This window comes from Myxocyprinus asiaticus, chromosome 16 (assembly GCF_019703515.2).
Source record: "Myxocyprinus asiaticus isolate MX2 ecotype Aquarium Trade chromosome 16, UBuf_Myxa_2, whole genome shotgun sequence".
In the NCBI taxonomy this organism is placed as follows: domain Eukaryota; kingdom Metazoa; phylum Chordata; class Actinopteri; order Cypriniformes; family Catostomidae; genus Myxocyprinus; species Myxocyprinus asiaticus.
This window is the reverse complement of record NC_059359.1, coordinates 25,013,591-25,030,494: the sequence shown is the minus strand read 5'-3', so window position 1 is coordinate 25,030,494 and position 16,904 is coordinate 25,013,591. Positions and strand designations below refer to the sequence as shown.

Below are 16,904 nucleotides of genomic sequence, written 5' to 3'. Positions count from 1 at the left end.
ACATTTTCATTTTTAGGTGAACCATTCCATTAAGCTATGCATCCCTTACCTGGTGCTATAATAACCCAAAAACCTCTGCAGCAAATGCTAATCTGTCCTCATAAAAACATTTCGTTCAGAGCTGACAATAAATCACAACATCTCTGCACTTAGAGCTGATCTGTCCAGCTTTCTTACATACTGAATATCAAGAGAACAGAGACGATGAGACTGGGGTGAAAGAGTGACTGAGAGGAAGAGCCTGCGAGGCTCTTATTGTGTAAGGCAGGGGTAGACACTGAGTCCCGCCACCAGACCGACAGGCCGCACAGATCCGGTTTCCATGACAACTGAATTCTAATGACTACACCGCTGGCTTTTGCTTACAGAAAGAGATTGATGCTGCTACTGAATCCTGATGTTTTCACACTTCGACACACCTTTTCCTTTCACAAACATTGTAGAGCCCTGCTCTCATCAGGGCCTCTCTCAAATCTCACTGTGATCCCAATAAAACAGAAGCACAACTCCACTTCAATTTAAATAGACAGATGGTCTCTTAAGCCATTATCTTTCAGTCCTCTCCTGCCCCCATCCCCCATCCCTCCATCCAACCTGCTTTTGCTCTCCCTCTGTGATCTACCCATGTGACTATAGCCAGTTGTTCATTGGCTGGCACCACAAGGGCATTTGTCCAATCATTGCCGTTTACTGGCATAAACATAAGCAAAGCAGGGTTCTTATGATTCAGAACTGAGACTTTCTTTTAATGGGGAACACTATATTGGGTTCTACTACTTTCTTTCCCCCCTTTCACACAGTTTTTGAGAGAACTATTCTTGCTGCAGGATCATCTGCTGTTGTCTGCATATGCCCTCAACCCATTGTCACTGTGAGCAGCTAACTGTGTGTTTATGGTTAACTCCTCTTCCTCTTCAACACACATGCCATTTCAGCACTGACACAGCGGACATGGCTTAGACATGTAAGTACAGCAAGCCTTTACTTTAGCTGATTTTACTCGCATAGTAACCCAAGAAACACAAGAAAAGTGGAAGTCCTGAATGATCGTATGATGTTTAGTTATTGTAAACATTGTGTAAGCGTGCTGAGCTTGTACATTAGAATGGAGTTTGCTGGAAGGTAAATTGTAATTTGTTGATTTAAAGGAATTTTTATTTTGAAGTATTTAATTTTGAAACATCAATTCATGACTTTGTAATGCTTCACAAGTTAAGTGGTTAATAGGTCATTGAAATTTCATGTTACTTATTAAAAAGGCGGACAAATCGGATTTTATGTATTTTGACCATGGTGAATGCGGTAATGTGTTGAAAATCATTTTGGTTTAACTTAAAAGTAGTAAGTAACCTGGTTGCCTTAACATTTTGAGTTAAACCTTAACTCATTTAAAATACAATTTGATAATAAAATAATTTAAATAAAAAGGTATAGTAAATTATTATTATTATTATTATTTTTTACATTATACCAGTGCATTGCCATTGTGCCATTAGTTTATTCAAAAACACAAATTCTTATGTTATCTGAACACACAAGTGAATCTAAGTTGATCTGGCAAAAAATATAAAGTTAACAAATTATGGAAATAATTTTTACAGTGTGGTGAATCATGCTCTATTGAATACTGTACCCTTTGTATCAATTAAATTCAAACACAGATGTAAAGTTGATCATTTTAGTGGTCTAATAATTATTATTATTATTATACTATTTTCCCTAACTGTTTGCATACCTCATATGGACCTTTTTTTTAATGACCCCCTTGCATTATGATGCTCCTTTTCAGTCCCTTGATTCTTTAGTCAGTGTGTGATATTACTTGTGCAGGAGGGAGGGAGAGGGGATGTTGGGCCGATAGCGCTGATATACACAACACACACTGATTAAAGATACAATTATTGATTTTATTTGTTCATTTGCGTGAAATAATTTGACTACTTTTAACCAGCATGTTATAGTTTGTGCGGTCTGTGCGGGAATTCCAGCATTATGAAGGCCAAACTTTCAATACAATCCTGCACCGAATTCAGAACCTGTTATAAAATACATAACAATATAACTTTATAACATAAATAGCTAGTATGTGCCTTACCTTGAAGTATATAACAATGATAATAATTCTCTTCAATTTCCTGGTTCAGTTCTTAATGGCAAAACTGGCCCGACCAAGTAATCAGTGAAGGAAGAGGAATGAATTGAAGTTGCTATAGCGAGCAGCCCCCTCTGTTGGTCAAAATAAACAGCACACTATAGGGTTTGCTGCTCGGGCTAAGTTTCTTGCCATGTAATATATTCACTATGCAGGCTGTTTTGAACGCTCGGGAAAATGGGGACAGCTCCAGTCGGGTACAGACCACCAAAAACCGGGACTGTCCCTGGAAAACGGGGATGTCTGGTCACCATACTAATATATGATATAGATAAATTATCGTAGTTTGTCTGGACAGGCTGAGCAATTGAAATTCCACTCAACTGAAAGACAGTGTTGAAAATGTAAATTAGAATGATTAATTTTATACAATGTTAATATATGGCTACACATGTCAATGATATAATTCATGTTTTTTTTATTATTATTATTATTTATTTTTATTTTATTTTATATTTTTTTTATGATCTTGTAATTGTAATCACTATAATAACTGTTGTGCAATAATTTAGATTCAATATGTAAAACACTAAGTTAATATTTTCAGCAATGCTGAGTAAAGCTGACCTTGCTGAAGTTCCAACATCATATCTTAAGGGTATTGTAGGTAAATAGTTATTATACGTTATATTATATATGTTATTAAAATTATTGATTGACTGACATGTCTTTGTTACTTGTTCATTTTCTGAATTACCTCTACAGCAAAACAAACCTTGATATAGTCACTATGTCTGATATGTTGACGAATGTAATTTGTAGAGTTACATATTGCAAATACAGCACTGTCTTATTACAAAAAATGAACATACATTTCTAAAAAATATTATACATTAGCAAATATATATAACACCTTAGAATTACAGCTGTCAGAATTAACGTGTTAATGCATGCAATTAATTTATCATGCGTTAATTTTTCTTAATTGCGATTAATACATTTACCATTAATACAGCATAAACCAGCACTGGTTGGAAGGGCACCTTCCTTTGCTATGTGTATGCTCGGAGCCTTTGCTATGTGTATGCTCGGAGTCATTACATTGATGCACACTTCAAAATGTACACAACAGCGCTTCATGCCAGTGACAAAATGATGGAGAAAGGACCTCTTAACACTATTTGATGTACAAAACAAGCCCAAATAGAACTTGAGATAGTAATCAAGTATTTTACAGCCTATGTAAGGTGCATTTTAATAACCACAGAAGCACGTCAAGTCTTAATTATCACCAAAAAGTAGAATGAGACATTTTTGTCTGTGTAGCGCGGAGGAGGGCGGGGCCAGGTGGAATGATGGACGCCCGGACCCCAATCAACCCGATGAGGCGAGCGAGGGATAAAGGCGAACGGCAGCTCGAGAGAGAGAGAATTATGGGCAGCTGCCCTGTATGTGTTTGTGTGTCTTTTTATTTAATTAAATATTATTTATATTGTTAAGCCGGTTCTTGCCTCCTCCTTTCCCTTGTACCCCCTTTACATTGGTGCCGAAACCTGGGAGGGAGGAGGGATGCCCGTCGTAGAGTCCTCGACACTGCCGTCCACCCAGGGGAGCGCCGCTGCCATCTGCCGGGGGAAGGCTGCGAGGCGAGGAGGGACAGGACTCCCTGACCGCCTGGAGCGATGGAGTCGCTGCCAGGGGCGGAGGAGTGTCCCCATGTGCCGCCAGAAAAGCGGAGGGGCGTTCTGTCCGCTGGGGGTCGGAGGTTTGACTCCGGTCTGCCCGGGGAGGAGCGGCTGTCGTCCGCCTGAGAGAGTGGAGGAGTGATCAGGGACCACGTGACGGCGCATCAGAGAGCCAGTGAGTGAGCTTTTTCTCTCTCTCCTCTCTCTCTCGTGCTGTCGCTCCGTGTTGGCCTTTCCCTCGCCTGTTTTTTGTTTTTGTTTGTGTTGTTGGTTTTTCCCCTACTGTCTCCTCCCAGGTCGAAGAAGGCGGGGATGACCCGCCGGCAGGCGGGGTGCAAGGCACGCCCCCAGGGGGGGATGTACGTCATGCCAGGAGCTCCCTGGCCTGAGGCAATGCAGGGGGGAGTGTAGCATGGAGGAGGACGGGGCCGGGCGGAATGACGGACGCCCGGACCCCAATTAGCCTGATGAGGCGAGTGAGGGATAAAGGCGACCAAAGATGGCAGAATTATGGGCAGCTGCACTGTATGTGTTTGTGTGTCTTTTTATTTAATTAAATATTATTCTCGCCTCCTCCTTCCCAGGTTTTGGCACCAGTGTAAAGGGGTTAGAGGGAAAGTAGGATGCGAGAACCGGCTTGACAACATAAATAATAGTTTAAAAATAAACTTAAACATAAACACATAAACACGCCCTCCTCCACGCTACAGTCTGCAAGCACTTTTCATGCGGAGTTCAAAGCGCCACTTGACACTGGCATTGACGCCCTGACGCAAATCACGAACATGGCTTTACTATTGCTGTAGCAAAGTGGACAGCCACAGTCTACAAGTAGATTAATATTTTGGAGGATAAGAGTTTAAGAGATTTAATGCCCATTGCAATGAATATGCAACCTATGTAGAGACTAGTTCTTTCAATTAGTCAAACTCTCAATTAGACTTGGGGAAACGTTTAATGTTACTTGAATTGGTGCTGTTTTAGTGCATTTCTATTTTTATATGGTGGAAGGCTTTGTTTTGAAAATGTTAATAAAAGCATCATATTGTTACATATTGTTTTGTTTTCTTGTTTTGCATTTTGACTGGAAAAGTGTCAAATTTCAGCACTTTCAAAATCTGTGATTAATCACTATTAACTACAGTGACTTGTAAATGTAAAATTACTTTTGAAATAAACCTTTTAAATTGACAATACTGACTAGATTAAGACCAGGACAACAACATAAATTTAGGTATCCAAGCAATTTGTGTTTCACACAGTATTAGTCACTGGGTATAAACACAGTTTGATCCCAGAAAAACAAAAAACAAAAAAAAAAACTCAAAAGGACATTTTCCTCCTGTCACCCAAATCAAAGTTCACAGTCCAAAAAGTGGAATAGCCGAATTAACATTTTAGGTTAAGCACAAATTTTGCATCACAAAAAGTATTTCCAGAGTGCCATCCAAATGCTTTTTGAAGTACACACTCTTTGCCCTCTCATGTGGCAAAATTTAGCAAGATATTTAAAAAAATATATATCATCTTATATACTGAATAACTTATTGCAATATGACAAAAACATGTCAACCATGAAAATACAATAACAAATGTGTCCTTTATACAGACATTAGCTGGCCTACTCTCTTCATACACTGTGTCAGCATGTTCCTCCTCAGGCTCTGACTGTGTCACTGCAATGCTGGAGATTAAATTGAAAGTGCCTTAATCCCACAGAACTGCTCCGTTCCCCCTGCCAGCTCACAACACTGTCCCAGGCCTGGCAGTGCCCTCTGTTACCCCATAGCTAGTCTCACACTCATACATCATGCCTGCAAGTCCATTCACTATCTGTCTGATGCACATGAAACTGAAAATAACTTTCTTGATCTCATATAAGATTTGGTCAACATCCACAAGTGAGGCTGCACAGAAAAAGTCTGTGAAATAGTTTGCTGCACTATGTGTACTGTACTTCAATTCTCTGCACATTTTCTGCAAAAGTCTCTGTACGTTTTCTGCTATTTGTCAAAGGGTTTTCGGTATAATTGTTCAAAGAGACCAAGGTAGGTAAGGTAGGCAAATCCCTCACATATCATTCAGACGACTTTCAGTCTTAGTGGGCGGTTCTTGGCCAAAATAAGCTTTAATACAGACTCGCCCTTTTGTCAAAGGTCTGGCTACGCAAGACAATAAGCCAGGTCTAAGCCCGAGGTCAGAAATACAGAAAGACTCATTAAGTCTCACATAAGAGAAGAGTCATAGACTATTAAAATTTGCAGTATTTCCAACAGCAATCACAAAATATGACAGAAATCACTCGATCACCAAACTAGAATGACGGCTGTTGCTTCAAAGTCTTCAAGCCATCAAGCCATGGAAAATCACATCACCAACAAAAAGCATAAGGAAGCATAGTAGTTTTTGTTTTAATGAGTGGACTGATATCTATTCTTTGCAGGAGGGGAAAAGGTACACCATCCAAAGAATCACTTTGAGGTTTAACACAGTGGATATTGACAGGCCTCGCATGCCAACACAGAAATCAGAGATGATGAGCCAGGATGACCCAAAGTCACGCCCAATGCTGTAAGCACATACTCTTAAAGGATAAAAAAACACTTTCAAGACTTCATAAATGAACCAAATCATTGCTGGTTATAAGTGTCCCATCAATTTCTCTCAGAGATTATAAATTTTCAAAGTTGTCACGAAGACATTACTCACTGTAAAGCTGAGTCAAAAGTAAATGTACAGTGGCAAGAAAAGGTATGTGAATACTTGCATTTGTATTATATATACATTTGTCTCAAAATCTGGTTTGATCTTCATTTAAGTTACAATAATGAACAAACACAAACGGTTTCAAATAATAACACTAATAACTTGTATTCAGTATGAACATCATTCAAAGTGTAGGTTGGAAAAAGTATGTAAATCCCTAGGCTAATGACGTCAACAAAAACTATTTAGGAGGCAGGAGTTGGCAAACCTGGCACCCAATTAATGAAATGAGATTGGAGGTGTGGGTTAGAGCTACTTTATAAGAGCGACTTATAAAAAGCACTCAAAAAATTTAAGTTTGCTATTCAAAAGAAGCATATGCTGACATGGACCAGACCTCGAAAAAAAGATATCTCAGTAGACTTATGATCAAGAATTATTGCTTTGTATAAAGCAGGAAAGAGTTACAAAGTTATCTAGAAGAGCTTATATATTCATCCGTCCACAATTAGACAAATTGTCTATTAATGGAGACGATTTAGCACAGTGGCTACTCTCCCTAGAAGAGGCCGTTCAGTCAAGATGACTCAAGGGGCACACCGCAAAATGCATTAAACAGGCAGGAAGGAAGCTGTTGCTTTCCAACAAAAACATTGCTGCGTGCCATAAGTTTGCCATACCAACATGAAAATATCATCCCAACAGTGAATTATGGTGGATGGAGCATCATGATTTGGGGCTGCTTTGCTGCTTCAGGGCCTGGACTGCTTGCCATCCTTGAGGGAAAAATTAATTCCCATGTTTATCAAGATATCCTACAGGACAATGTTAGGGAGGCTGTGCATCAGCTGAAGCTCAGTAGAAGTTGGGTGACGCCACAGGACAATGACCCTAAACATCCAAGTAAATCCACTACAGAATGATTTCAAAAAATAAAATCCACCTTTTGGAGTGGCCCAGTCTGAGCCCAGACCTTAATCCAGTAGAGATGCTGTGGAATGACCTCAAGAGAGCCGTTCACACCAGACATAATAAAATAGCTGAGCTGAAGCAGTTCTGTAAGGAAGAATGGTCTAAAATTCCTTCTGAACGTTGTGCAGGTTATCGTTACTGCTGTCAGTGGAGGATCGACCAGTTATTAAATCCAAGGGTTCACTTACTTTTTCCACAGCTCTGTGAATTTTTAATGGGATGTGTTCAATAAAGACATGAAAGATTATAATTGTGTTATTAGCTTGTTGTGTTTGTCTATATCTGTGACTTTGATGAAGATGAGATCACGTTTTATGACCAATTAATGCAGAAAACCAGCTAATTTCAAAGGGTTCACATACTTTTTCTTGCCACTGTATACAAATGTGTGTTTTCTCAAGCAATGTTGGTTAAATTATATCTTATATCTTAAATTATAGTAAATATAATCCTCCAAACTAAAATCCCAGTATCATATGTTTGCTATAGTTGTTGGTTAAACAAGTGAACAATAAAACCACACTAGCATACACTCAGGTAAGTGTTTACTATATAATGAAGGTAGATTTTAACTGAAAGGTTCATCTTTTTTTCCTGAGCAACAACAGTGGAAATGTTCAATTGTTTTTTGTAGCTAAGACTTTATGGTATGTGCCAACAAAAGGTTCGAAAAATGAACCTATACCCTGAGAAACATAACCCTGAGAAGTGACAACTAGCACCAATATCCCCCTAATTGTGTATTTCTCTCTCTCTCTCTCTCTTTGTGTGTGTGTGTCTTTAGGGAACTACGAGAGAAGCTCCAGCCAGAGGTGAGTGAGCTGATTAAGCAGCAGAGGTTGAATTGCCTGTGTGAGGGGACCTGCTTTAGGAAGATCAGCGCTCGTCGCAGACAAGGTCAGTTACTCACCCACAATCATGCTCCCACAACTACCGGTACAGGTGGTCGGACATCCAAAACTGCAATATATTCCACTTACACAAAAGCATTTGACTGCATGTTTCACTGTGCGATTCAGAGGAAAACCAGAATTAAAACCCTTACAGTCAACACACAAATAAAGAATGTGATTGTGACGAGGAGGAGGGCGTGGCCAGGCCGTGAGGGTGTGCGCCTGGCACTGAGTTGGCCAATCAGTGGGAAAGGGATAAAGGGGAGCCGTAGACGCCAGTTCGGGAGAGAGAGAGAGAGAGAGACAGACACACGCAGAGCTGTGTGTGAGCGTCAGTGTTTTATGTTGTGTTTCAGTTGGAAGTGTCTGTGTTGTAATTAAAGTTCGTTGAGTGTTCATCCGGTTCCCGCTGCATCCTTTCCATTAAGAAGAGACCTTTTACATTAGTGCCGAAACCCGGGAAGAAGGAAGAGCACGCTGGCCTGGGAGTACTCGACGCTGCTGTCAGCCAGGGGGCGGGAGAGACCGCTGCCGTCTGCCAGGGGGCGGAGGAGCCCGCGACAGGCCACCAGGAGGCAGAGAAGCCCACGGCCGTCTGCTAGGGGGCAGTGCAGTGGCTGAGGACCAGGTGGGCAGCGTGCCTTGGAGCCGAGGAGTGTTGTTTTGTCCTGCTTGTGACAACGAGGAGGGGGGTGTGGCCGGATTGTGAGGGTGCTCGCATGGCTCCGAGTTGGCCAATCAGCGTGAGAGGGATAAAGGGGAGCCGGAGACGCGAGTTCGGAAAAGAGAGAGAGAGACGCACGCAGAGTTGTCTTTTCAGAGTTGTCAGTGTTTTATGTGGTGTTTCAGTTGGAAGTGTCTTTGTTGTAATTAAAGTTTGTTGAGTTTTCATCCGGTTCCCACCGCCTCCTTTCCATTAAGAGACCTTTTACAGTGATATACAGTTTCAATGTAAACTACTAACAATGACTTTATTTACAATCATATCGGATATACAAAAGCTAAAGGCAGGCACTGTATTGGAAACCCCTTACTATGGCTTGATGTACAGTCTATAAATACATTTGTATTAATATACTCAAATATAGGGCTTCACAGGCTTAAGTTCCCCATAGCACCTTATCCTAATGCTGGATGAGTTTAATATTGCATTAAGCTACAATACAAGTTAAGATTATCACCATTATGAAGATCATTTTCTTTTTTTGAAGCACACAACATCCTATATCATGCAAATAGTGAATTGTATCACTCAGAAAATCATGTATGTACATTATTTTGTCCTCTTTATTTCAAACCACATCTACATCAAAATAGTATGAGGGAACCCAGCTGATCATGAGCACTTGAGTCTTAATGATGCTTTTAATCAAAAGTGATTTTCTTAGGTCACCGCAACTGTAATTGAAATCTGATATTCGTTTATAGTGTTGTCGTTCCTACTAGCAGAAATGTTGTAGGCTAATATCTGATTGGAACAACAAAGAACATCAGAGCTCTGTCATTAGCTATATACACAACTACTCAGTGCTCTCCCTTTCTCTCCCCAGACAAGTTCTTGTATTGTCGTCTATCACCAAACCACAAAGTGTTACACTATGGAGATATAGAGGAGATCTCTCAAGGACAAATATCACATGACTCTCTCCAGGAGAAAGGTGAGTTGTCAACAACACATTTTGATTATTTAATGACAAAATAAAAACAAATTGGTTAAAAATTAAATGTCTGTCGTTTTGACCTATAATGGCTTATAGTTTGTGATAGTGTAAGTAATATATCATGGCCACCATATAGTTGGGGGCAAAACTCACATGAACTTTTACATTTTTACATTTACAATTCAGGCATTTAGCTGATTCTCTTATCGACTTACAAAAGTGCTTTATTTTCATTTATACAATCTATCTTTTTTGTAGTTTATTGATGCACACCTTATTGACCCACAAACTTCAGGCCGACTAGTTCTAAATAGGTTCATTTGTAAATGTAAGTTAAGCAAAATATGTATCTCTCTATTCTGAATGTCAACAAAAAAATAAAAATCTGTCAAATTCTCTTCATTCAGTGACAGTAGCAGATATCAAAGCAGTGGTCACAGGTAAAGATTGCCCACACATGAGGGAAAAAGGAGCACTTAAGCAGAACAAGGTAAGAATTAGATAAAAGCTTGTAATGAGGCAAGGGCGTAGCAGCCGCGGGGGACGTTGGGGACACGTCCCACGCACTCTTTAAAAAGGTGATTTTTGTCCCTTGCACTTTTCCAAGCTAAACCCATACCAAGTCCAAATGGTGGATTTTGTATACAATATTCTTTGCATTTTGTTACTTTGGGCTGATTGAGCAACCTTTCAGCCAATCACAGATGAGTTTCATGAAACAACCTTTACGTCATAGAATGTCAGTCAGACAGTCTAATCAATGCAACTCCGTTCATTTCTACAAAGTTGCTTTCATCAATGCTCATTTATCCATGTTTGTATCGGCATTGATGTTGATCTAAATTAAAGAGCACCTATTGTGGTTTTTAAACGTGCCTAATTTTGTTTTAAAGGTCTCATACAATAGATTTACATGCATCCAACTTGCTCAATTTAAATTGCAGCATTACCTTTTTTTTTTCCCCAGTGTCAAAAACGACTCGTTTAATGATCCGTTCTAAAGGATTCATTATAAACTCCTCCTTTCATAGAACCTACTCTGCTCTGATTGGTCTGATGTCCCAGTCTGTTGTGATTGGTCTACTGCTTAGTGAAGTGTTTGAGGGCAGGTCAAAGCTGTTCGCGAGCAGCCAATGAAGACCAGAGGCGGGTTTTTTGTTACCAAATTACGTAGGTTAGTACAGGAAGTAAGTCTGGAATTACTAATGACTCGTTTCGGGTGTTCAGAATCGGTTCTTTCTTTTGGGAGTCAATAACTCCATTTGTCGTGCACTTTGATTTTTGAAACTTTGCAGACTTTTTTACATTCACAAACAGCTACATAACACACTACATGAAAGGTAATATTTGAAAAACCATGATAGGTGCTCTTTAATAATCTAGAGATGAGGAACACACAAATGAGAGTTATTTATCGGCATATCGTTCTTGATTGGCTGCATTACGTAAAATGCATTGCAGAACAAATAACAAAGGACAATCCTTTTAAGCACACATTGTAAGTGGAGTTTATAACAGTGCTTTTTACATTGTGTTTGTGAGGCAATAGTTTGGTTGTTTGTTTTTGCCAATTTAAGCAGATTACTAGATCTGTGTCAAATATGTAAAGCTATTTTTAATATCAGCTCCTGTTTTTACCTCTATGTTGGTGTGCAGTCGACAAACTGTAGGAAAAAAGATAGATCTGCTGTGTTCTTAAAACACTTAGGCATTTTACTGAAGTGACTAGATATGTAGACATGCTTTTTTATACATGAACACGTACGGACTTTATTGAAACTCAATTACTATAAGACTATTATTGTTGTCTTTTGATAAAGGTCATGCACAGCAGCTCACAAACTGTAGGGAAATAATAGATTTTCTTTGTTCTTGTAATGCTTAAAACCTCTACTAAAGTCTCTTTGTAGGTCTGTAGACATACAAATTTAAAAGGATTAAAATTTTCTTTTGATCATTGATTCAGTGACTAACTAATTTCACACAAGACACTCATTTGTCACCACCTTCTGGCATCACCACCAGAAATGGTCACTGAATCAGGAAATGGATCTGAACGAATTTTGGTGAACGTAGTCAAAACACTTGAGCCAGTTGGATACATTTAATTCCCACAATGCACAAGCACAGAGTAAAAAAAAAAATTGTGCACATGCACAATTGTCATTATTGTAAATTATTAAATAATTTATTCAGGACCAGCTTGTGCTCCGTCTTTTATTGTCATGTGTGAAACAGAAGCAAGTGCTCCACAAGACTGCTATTATTTTGTAATACTTGAATCTTTAAAATACTACAAATATTAAAAGTAAATAATACTTATATATTAATATAATACTTATATCATACTTCTATATTAATATACACCGATCAGCCACAACATTAAAATCACCTGCCTAATATCATGTAGGTCCCCCTCGTGCCACCAAAACACCTCTGATCTGTCGACACATGGACTTCACAAGACCTCTGAAGGTGTCCTGTGGTATCTGGCACCAAGACTTTAGCAGCAGATCCTTTAAGTCCTGTAAGTTGCAAGGTGGGGCCTCCATGGATCGGACTTGTTGGTCCAGCACATCCGAATGATGCTCAGTCGGATTGAGATCTGGGGAATTGAGGCCAAGTCAACACCTTGAACTCTTTGTGATGTTCCTCAAACCATTCCTGAACAATTTTTGCAGTGTGGCAGGGCGCATTATCCTGCTGAATGAGGCCACTGCCTTCAGTGAATATCGTTGCCATGAAGGGGTGAGCGTGGTCTGCAACAATCTTTAGATAGGTGGTGCGTGTCAAAGTAACATCCACATGAATGCCAGGACCCAGAGTTTCCCAGCAGAACATTGCCCAGAGCATCACACTGCCTTCTTCCCATAGTGCATCCTGCTGCCATCTCTTCCCCAGGTTAACCAAGCACACGCACCTGGCCATCCACATGCTCTAAAAGAAAACATGATTCATCAGACCAGGCCACCTTCTTCCATTGCTCCATGGTCCAGTTCTGATGCTCACGTGCCCATTGTAGGCATTTTTGGTGGTGGACAGGGGTCAGCATGGGCACTCTGACTGGTCTGCAGCTACGCAGCCCCATACGCAGCAAGCTGCGATGCACTGTGTGTTCTGACACCTTTCTATCATGGCCAGCATTAAGTTTTTCAGCAATTTGTGCTACAGTAGCTCTTCAATGGGATCGGACCAGACAGGCTAGCCTTCGCTCCTCACACGCAACAATGAGCCTTAGGCGCCCATGACCCTGTCGCTGGTTCAGCGTCAAGGCAATTTGTCTTTACTTGAAGAATACTGAAGAACCAAGCAACAGCTTCAGGAAGATAACCTAAGGTAAAAAATAATAATTAAAAAAATTAAGAAAAAAAAAAAAAATCACGGCAGAACAATGAAAAAGTACAACGGTCAAACTTAAACGGGAACATAAGCAATTAAAGACTAAAACAAAGCATTTAACTAGGCGCACGTGGAGCAATTACGATCAAACGTCCAAATAAAAAACTCCAAATGGCACCATCTAGTGGTTGATGTAGTGATTAGTCCTCTATATTTATTTTAGATGCTCATTGATATTATAGATTAGAACAAACAGATGTATCTCTGGTCTAAAAGTAAGTAGGGCATGTGTTTTAAGGTCAAGTTGCATTACTGTTCTGACCTTTAAAACATAATGTGTGCATAAAGCACAGCAGTGTCATCGGAGTAAATGCATGCTGCAAAATAGAGTTTCACTATTGCTCTACAACTTATGATTTAAGAAAAAACTGTGTATGACTGTGTACAGTTGACAGCTATGCCATCTACAGGGCATTAAGAGTCAATGTGACTCATGCTTGACTAATTTATAAAATCAGAGGCCTAAAATCAGGGTCAGAAATTAGACAAAGGCTCAGGACAAAATTTTCATGAAAGTTACAAAAATGCCCCATATATTTAAAATGTGGGGTAAACAACTCCTGTTATTTAACATTTAATATATTTCTCATTTCTTCTTGGCCTATTATGGGTTTAGTTAAGTATTAGCTGTCTCAGAGGCGAGTGTTGTTGAATGTATAGCTATTATCATTTGTAAAAAAATAAATAAAAAAAAAAACACTGAACATGAAGAAAATGCTCACAACTCCAAACTCCAGTCAGAGATTACTTCACAATTGACTGTGATACCAGACAGCAAAGCTGTACAATTTAACATGGGGCATATGTAAATTATGTAATATGTATTCTAGCAGAGCATTTACTATGTCATGAAATCTTGTTAATTTATTAACAGATACTTTTGTATTTTTATGCTGATTTTATAGGTAACAGCCATTATTGTTCAGAATGAGATATTGAGAATATTTGGAGTATTTGACATAAGCATGCTGTGTTGTTTAAATGGTCAGAAAAAAAAAAAGCCACTGAGGGGGCACATACTACCCCTTAATAAAAAAAGTTAATTTCTAAAAGATAGTTATAGTGAACAACTAGATTCCAATTATTACATGAGCGATAAGACAAATTGGTAAAGTAACTCAAATCAAATTTTGAAATCCCTCAAACCCCAATATTTGAAATCAGTGTCAAATCAGAAATGCAATGTTTCAGTATTTGAAATCCGAAATCATTATCAACTTTTAAAGTTCTAATTTGACCTTGTAAAAAAAAACTCAGCACTCCAGTCAAATGACTTTGGGAGACAGAAGCCATCTGGTGTGCATCGGAACCTGTAGCAAAGTGCAAATGGGAATGATGGAAATGGAAGAGAGGTCTCTACATGACTTACCCTCTGGACTTGTAGATTACTCTTTTTCTTTTACAGGAGCTGCTGGAGCTGGCTTTTTCCATTCTCCATAACTCTGATGAATATCTCAATTTCATTGCTCCAGACAAACAGGTGGTGAGTAGTTTCACAGCATATACAAGACAGGTTAATTCATATTAAATTTATTCTGGTCTCATAGAAAGATACCAACATCATGTGAAAAGGTCTTATCAGAGCCATTAAGAATATTTTTTTTTGAAATACTGTAATATCAGTTTTCTCTTTTGTATATACTGTTCCTACCTGAATTCCAAATTAATTTATCATTCTAATTCCCTTTGATTTTATTTATTTATTTAGTTCTGCATTTGGACTGATGGCTTGAATGCCCTTTTGGGAAAAGAGATGACAAGTGAGCTCACAAAATCAGATATGGCCACCCTGGTTACCATGGAGATAAAACTTCGCCTCTTGGACCTGGAAAACATTAAAATTCCTGAGGTCCCTCCTCCTATCCCCAAAGAGCCCAGCACTTACAACTTTGTTTACGACTTTACCCAACAACAGACTTGAGACTGGAATAAAGTCCTTAATCGTGCTGATAATCAGCTGTGTAAAGGGTGTTCAGTTTCCTCTTGTACGGACAGCACAATTTTCAGATCTTAAAACTTTCCTCTAGATTGTGACTATGACGTGATGCTTAAGTTTTCTATTTCCTTAAAAAGTCTCTTGTAAAAAAGGTGTAGAAGTACAAATCTACATAAAATGTTATGGACTGATTTGTTTTATCACATTTAGATTTGGAATCTGTTTTCAGCAACAAACACACATAAGAAACAATCAATATAACACATAACAAAATCAATATAATCAGTCACAGGAATGTTACAAAATTACATGTGTTAGTCATTCATGGATGGATGGATACATTCCACAGCAACAAAGCCATATGACTCAGAAAATTTAAAATGTGCCGTGTGCATTTGTGGGCTGGTTATGGATTAATGTTGTTGGTTAGATCATTGTTTGGTTCTAAATTCTTTGGAAAAGCTGGCCATAATGAGATTGCTTCTCAAGATTCCCTGGTAAGAGGTTCTGAGCAGCATGGTGGAAAGGGGTATGTGTGTGTGGTAGGGTTGCTCCAACACCAAAATGTTGGCTTCGGTACGATACCAGCCCTGGTACCTCGGTATCGATACTAAATCAATACTAAAATTAACAAATAAAAAGCCTCAGATTTTTTATGAAATTAAACAGAAAATGACTTGAATGACAGAAATTAACTGCATAAAGTCTCACAGATACAAATTATGCGTTTTCCGTTTGAATTTTTCTGGATTCAATGTTAAATGTTTTTCCTAAATGTTATGATCAAATGGGTTTTAATCAAATTGATACATAATAATTGCAATTTTATTTTTGGTAAATTAAAATGCTGCACAGGGGGCCTGGGTAGCTCAGTGGTAAAATACACTGGCTACCACCCCTGGAGTTCGCTAGCTCACTAGTTCAAATCCCAGGGCGTGCCAAGTGACTCCAGCCAGGTCTCCTAAGCAACCAAATTGGCCCGGTTGCTAGGGAGGGTAGAGTCACATGGGGTAAACTCCTCGTGGTCGCTATAATGTGGTTCATTCTCAGTTGGGCGTGTGGTGAGTTGAGCGTGGATGCCGCGGTGGATGGTGTGAAGCCTCCACACACGCTATGTCTCCGTTGCAATGTGCTCAACAAGCCACCTGATAAGATGCATGGGTTGACGTCTCAGACACAGAGGCAACTGGGATTTGTCCTCTGCCACCCAGACTGAGGCGAATCACTACGCGACCACAAGGACTTAAAAGCACATTGGGAATTGGGCATTCCAAATTGGGAGAAAAAAATAATAATAATAATAATAATTTTAACGCTGCACAACAGAGCTAGCTTCACAGTATTAATGAAAAAAAAAATCTGATTACCCATGGTATAAGACTGCTATGGCTGACTCACAACATGCTGATAAACACTTGCATTTGTGATATTGCTTACATAATATTATAATAAAACAACCATTTAATATTATAGAATTGTTATGAGTGTTACTGCTACTTTAACATTACATTTTTATACAGCAATTATATTTTTCTGTCTTCAATTTCACACATCCAGTTG

The 16,904-nt window shown here is 39.1% G+C and overlaps 1 protein-coding gene across 2 annotated transcripts; it reads left to right on the top strand.

Moving 5' to 3' along the window:
- Nucleotides 1–727: 727 nt before the first annotated feature.
- On the top strand, nucleotides 728–16,819 carry si:dkey-56f14.7 (engulfment and cell motility protein 1). Of its 2 annotated transcripts, none has more exons than XM_051720313.1 (7): nucleotides 728–964; nucleotides 6,221–6,348; nucleotides 8,240–8,352; nucleotides 9,899–10,006; nucleotides 10,417–10,499; nucleotides 14,814–14,891; nucleotides 15,117–16,819. In XM_051720313.1, the coding sequence occupies exons 2-7, from the start codon at nucleotides 6,290–6,292 to the stop codon at nucleotides 15,327–15,329; spliced, it is 654 nt and encodes a 217-aa protein (XP_051576273.1). In that variant the 5' UTR covers nucleotides 728–964; nucleotides 6,221–6,289; the 3' UTR covers nucleotides 15,330–16,819. The 2 variants fall into 2 exon arrangements, with proteins under 2 accessions (XP_051576273.1, XP_051576275.1); XM_051720315.1 differs by lacking the exon at nucleotides 728–964 and adding an exon at nucleotides 2,982–3,952.
- Nucleotides 16,820–16,904: the final 85 nt, after the last annotated feature.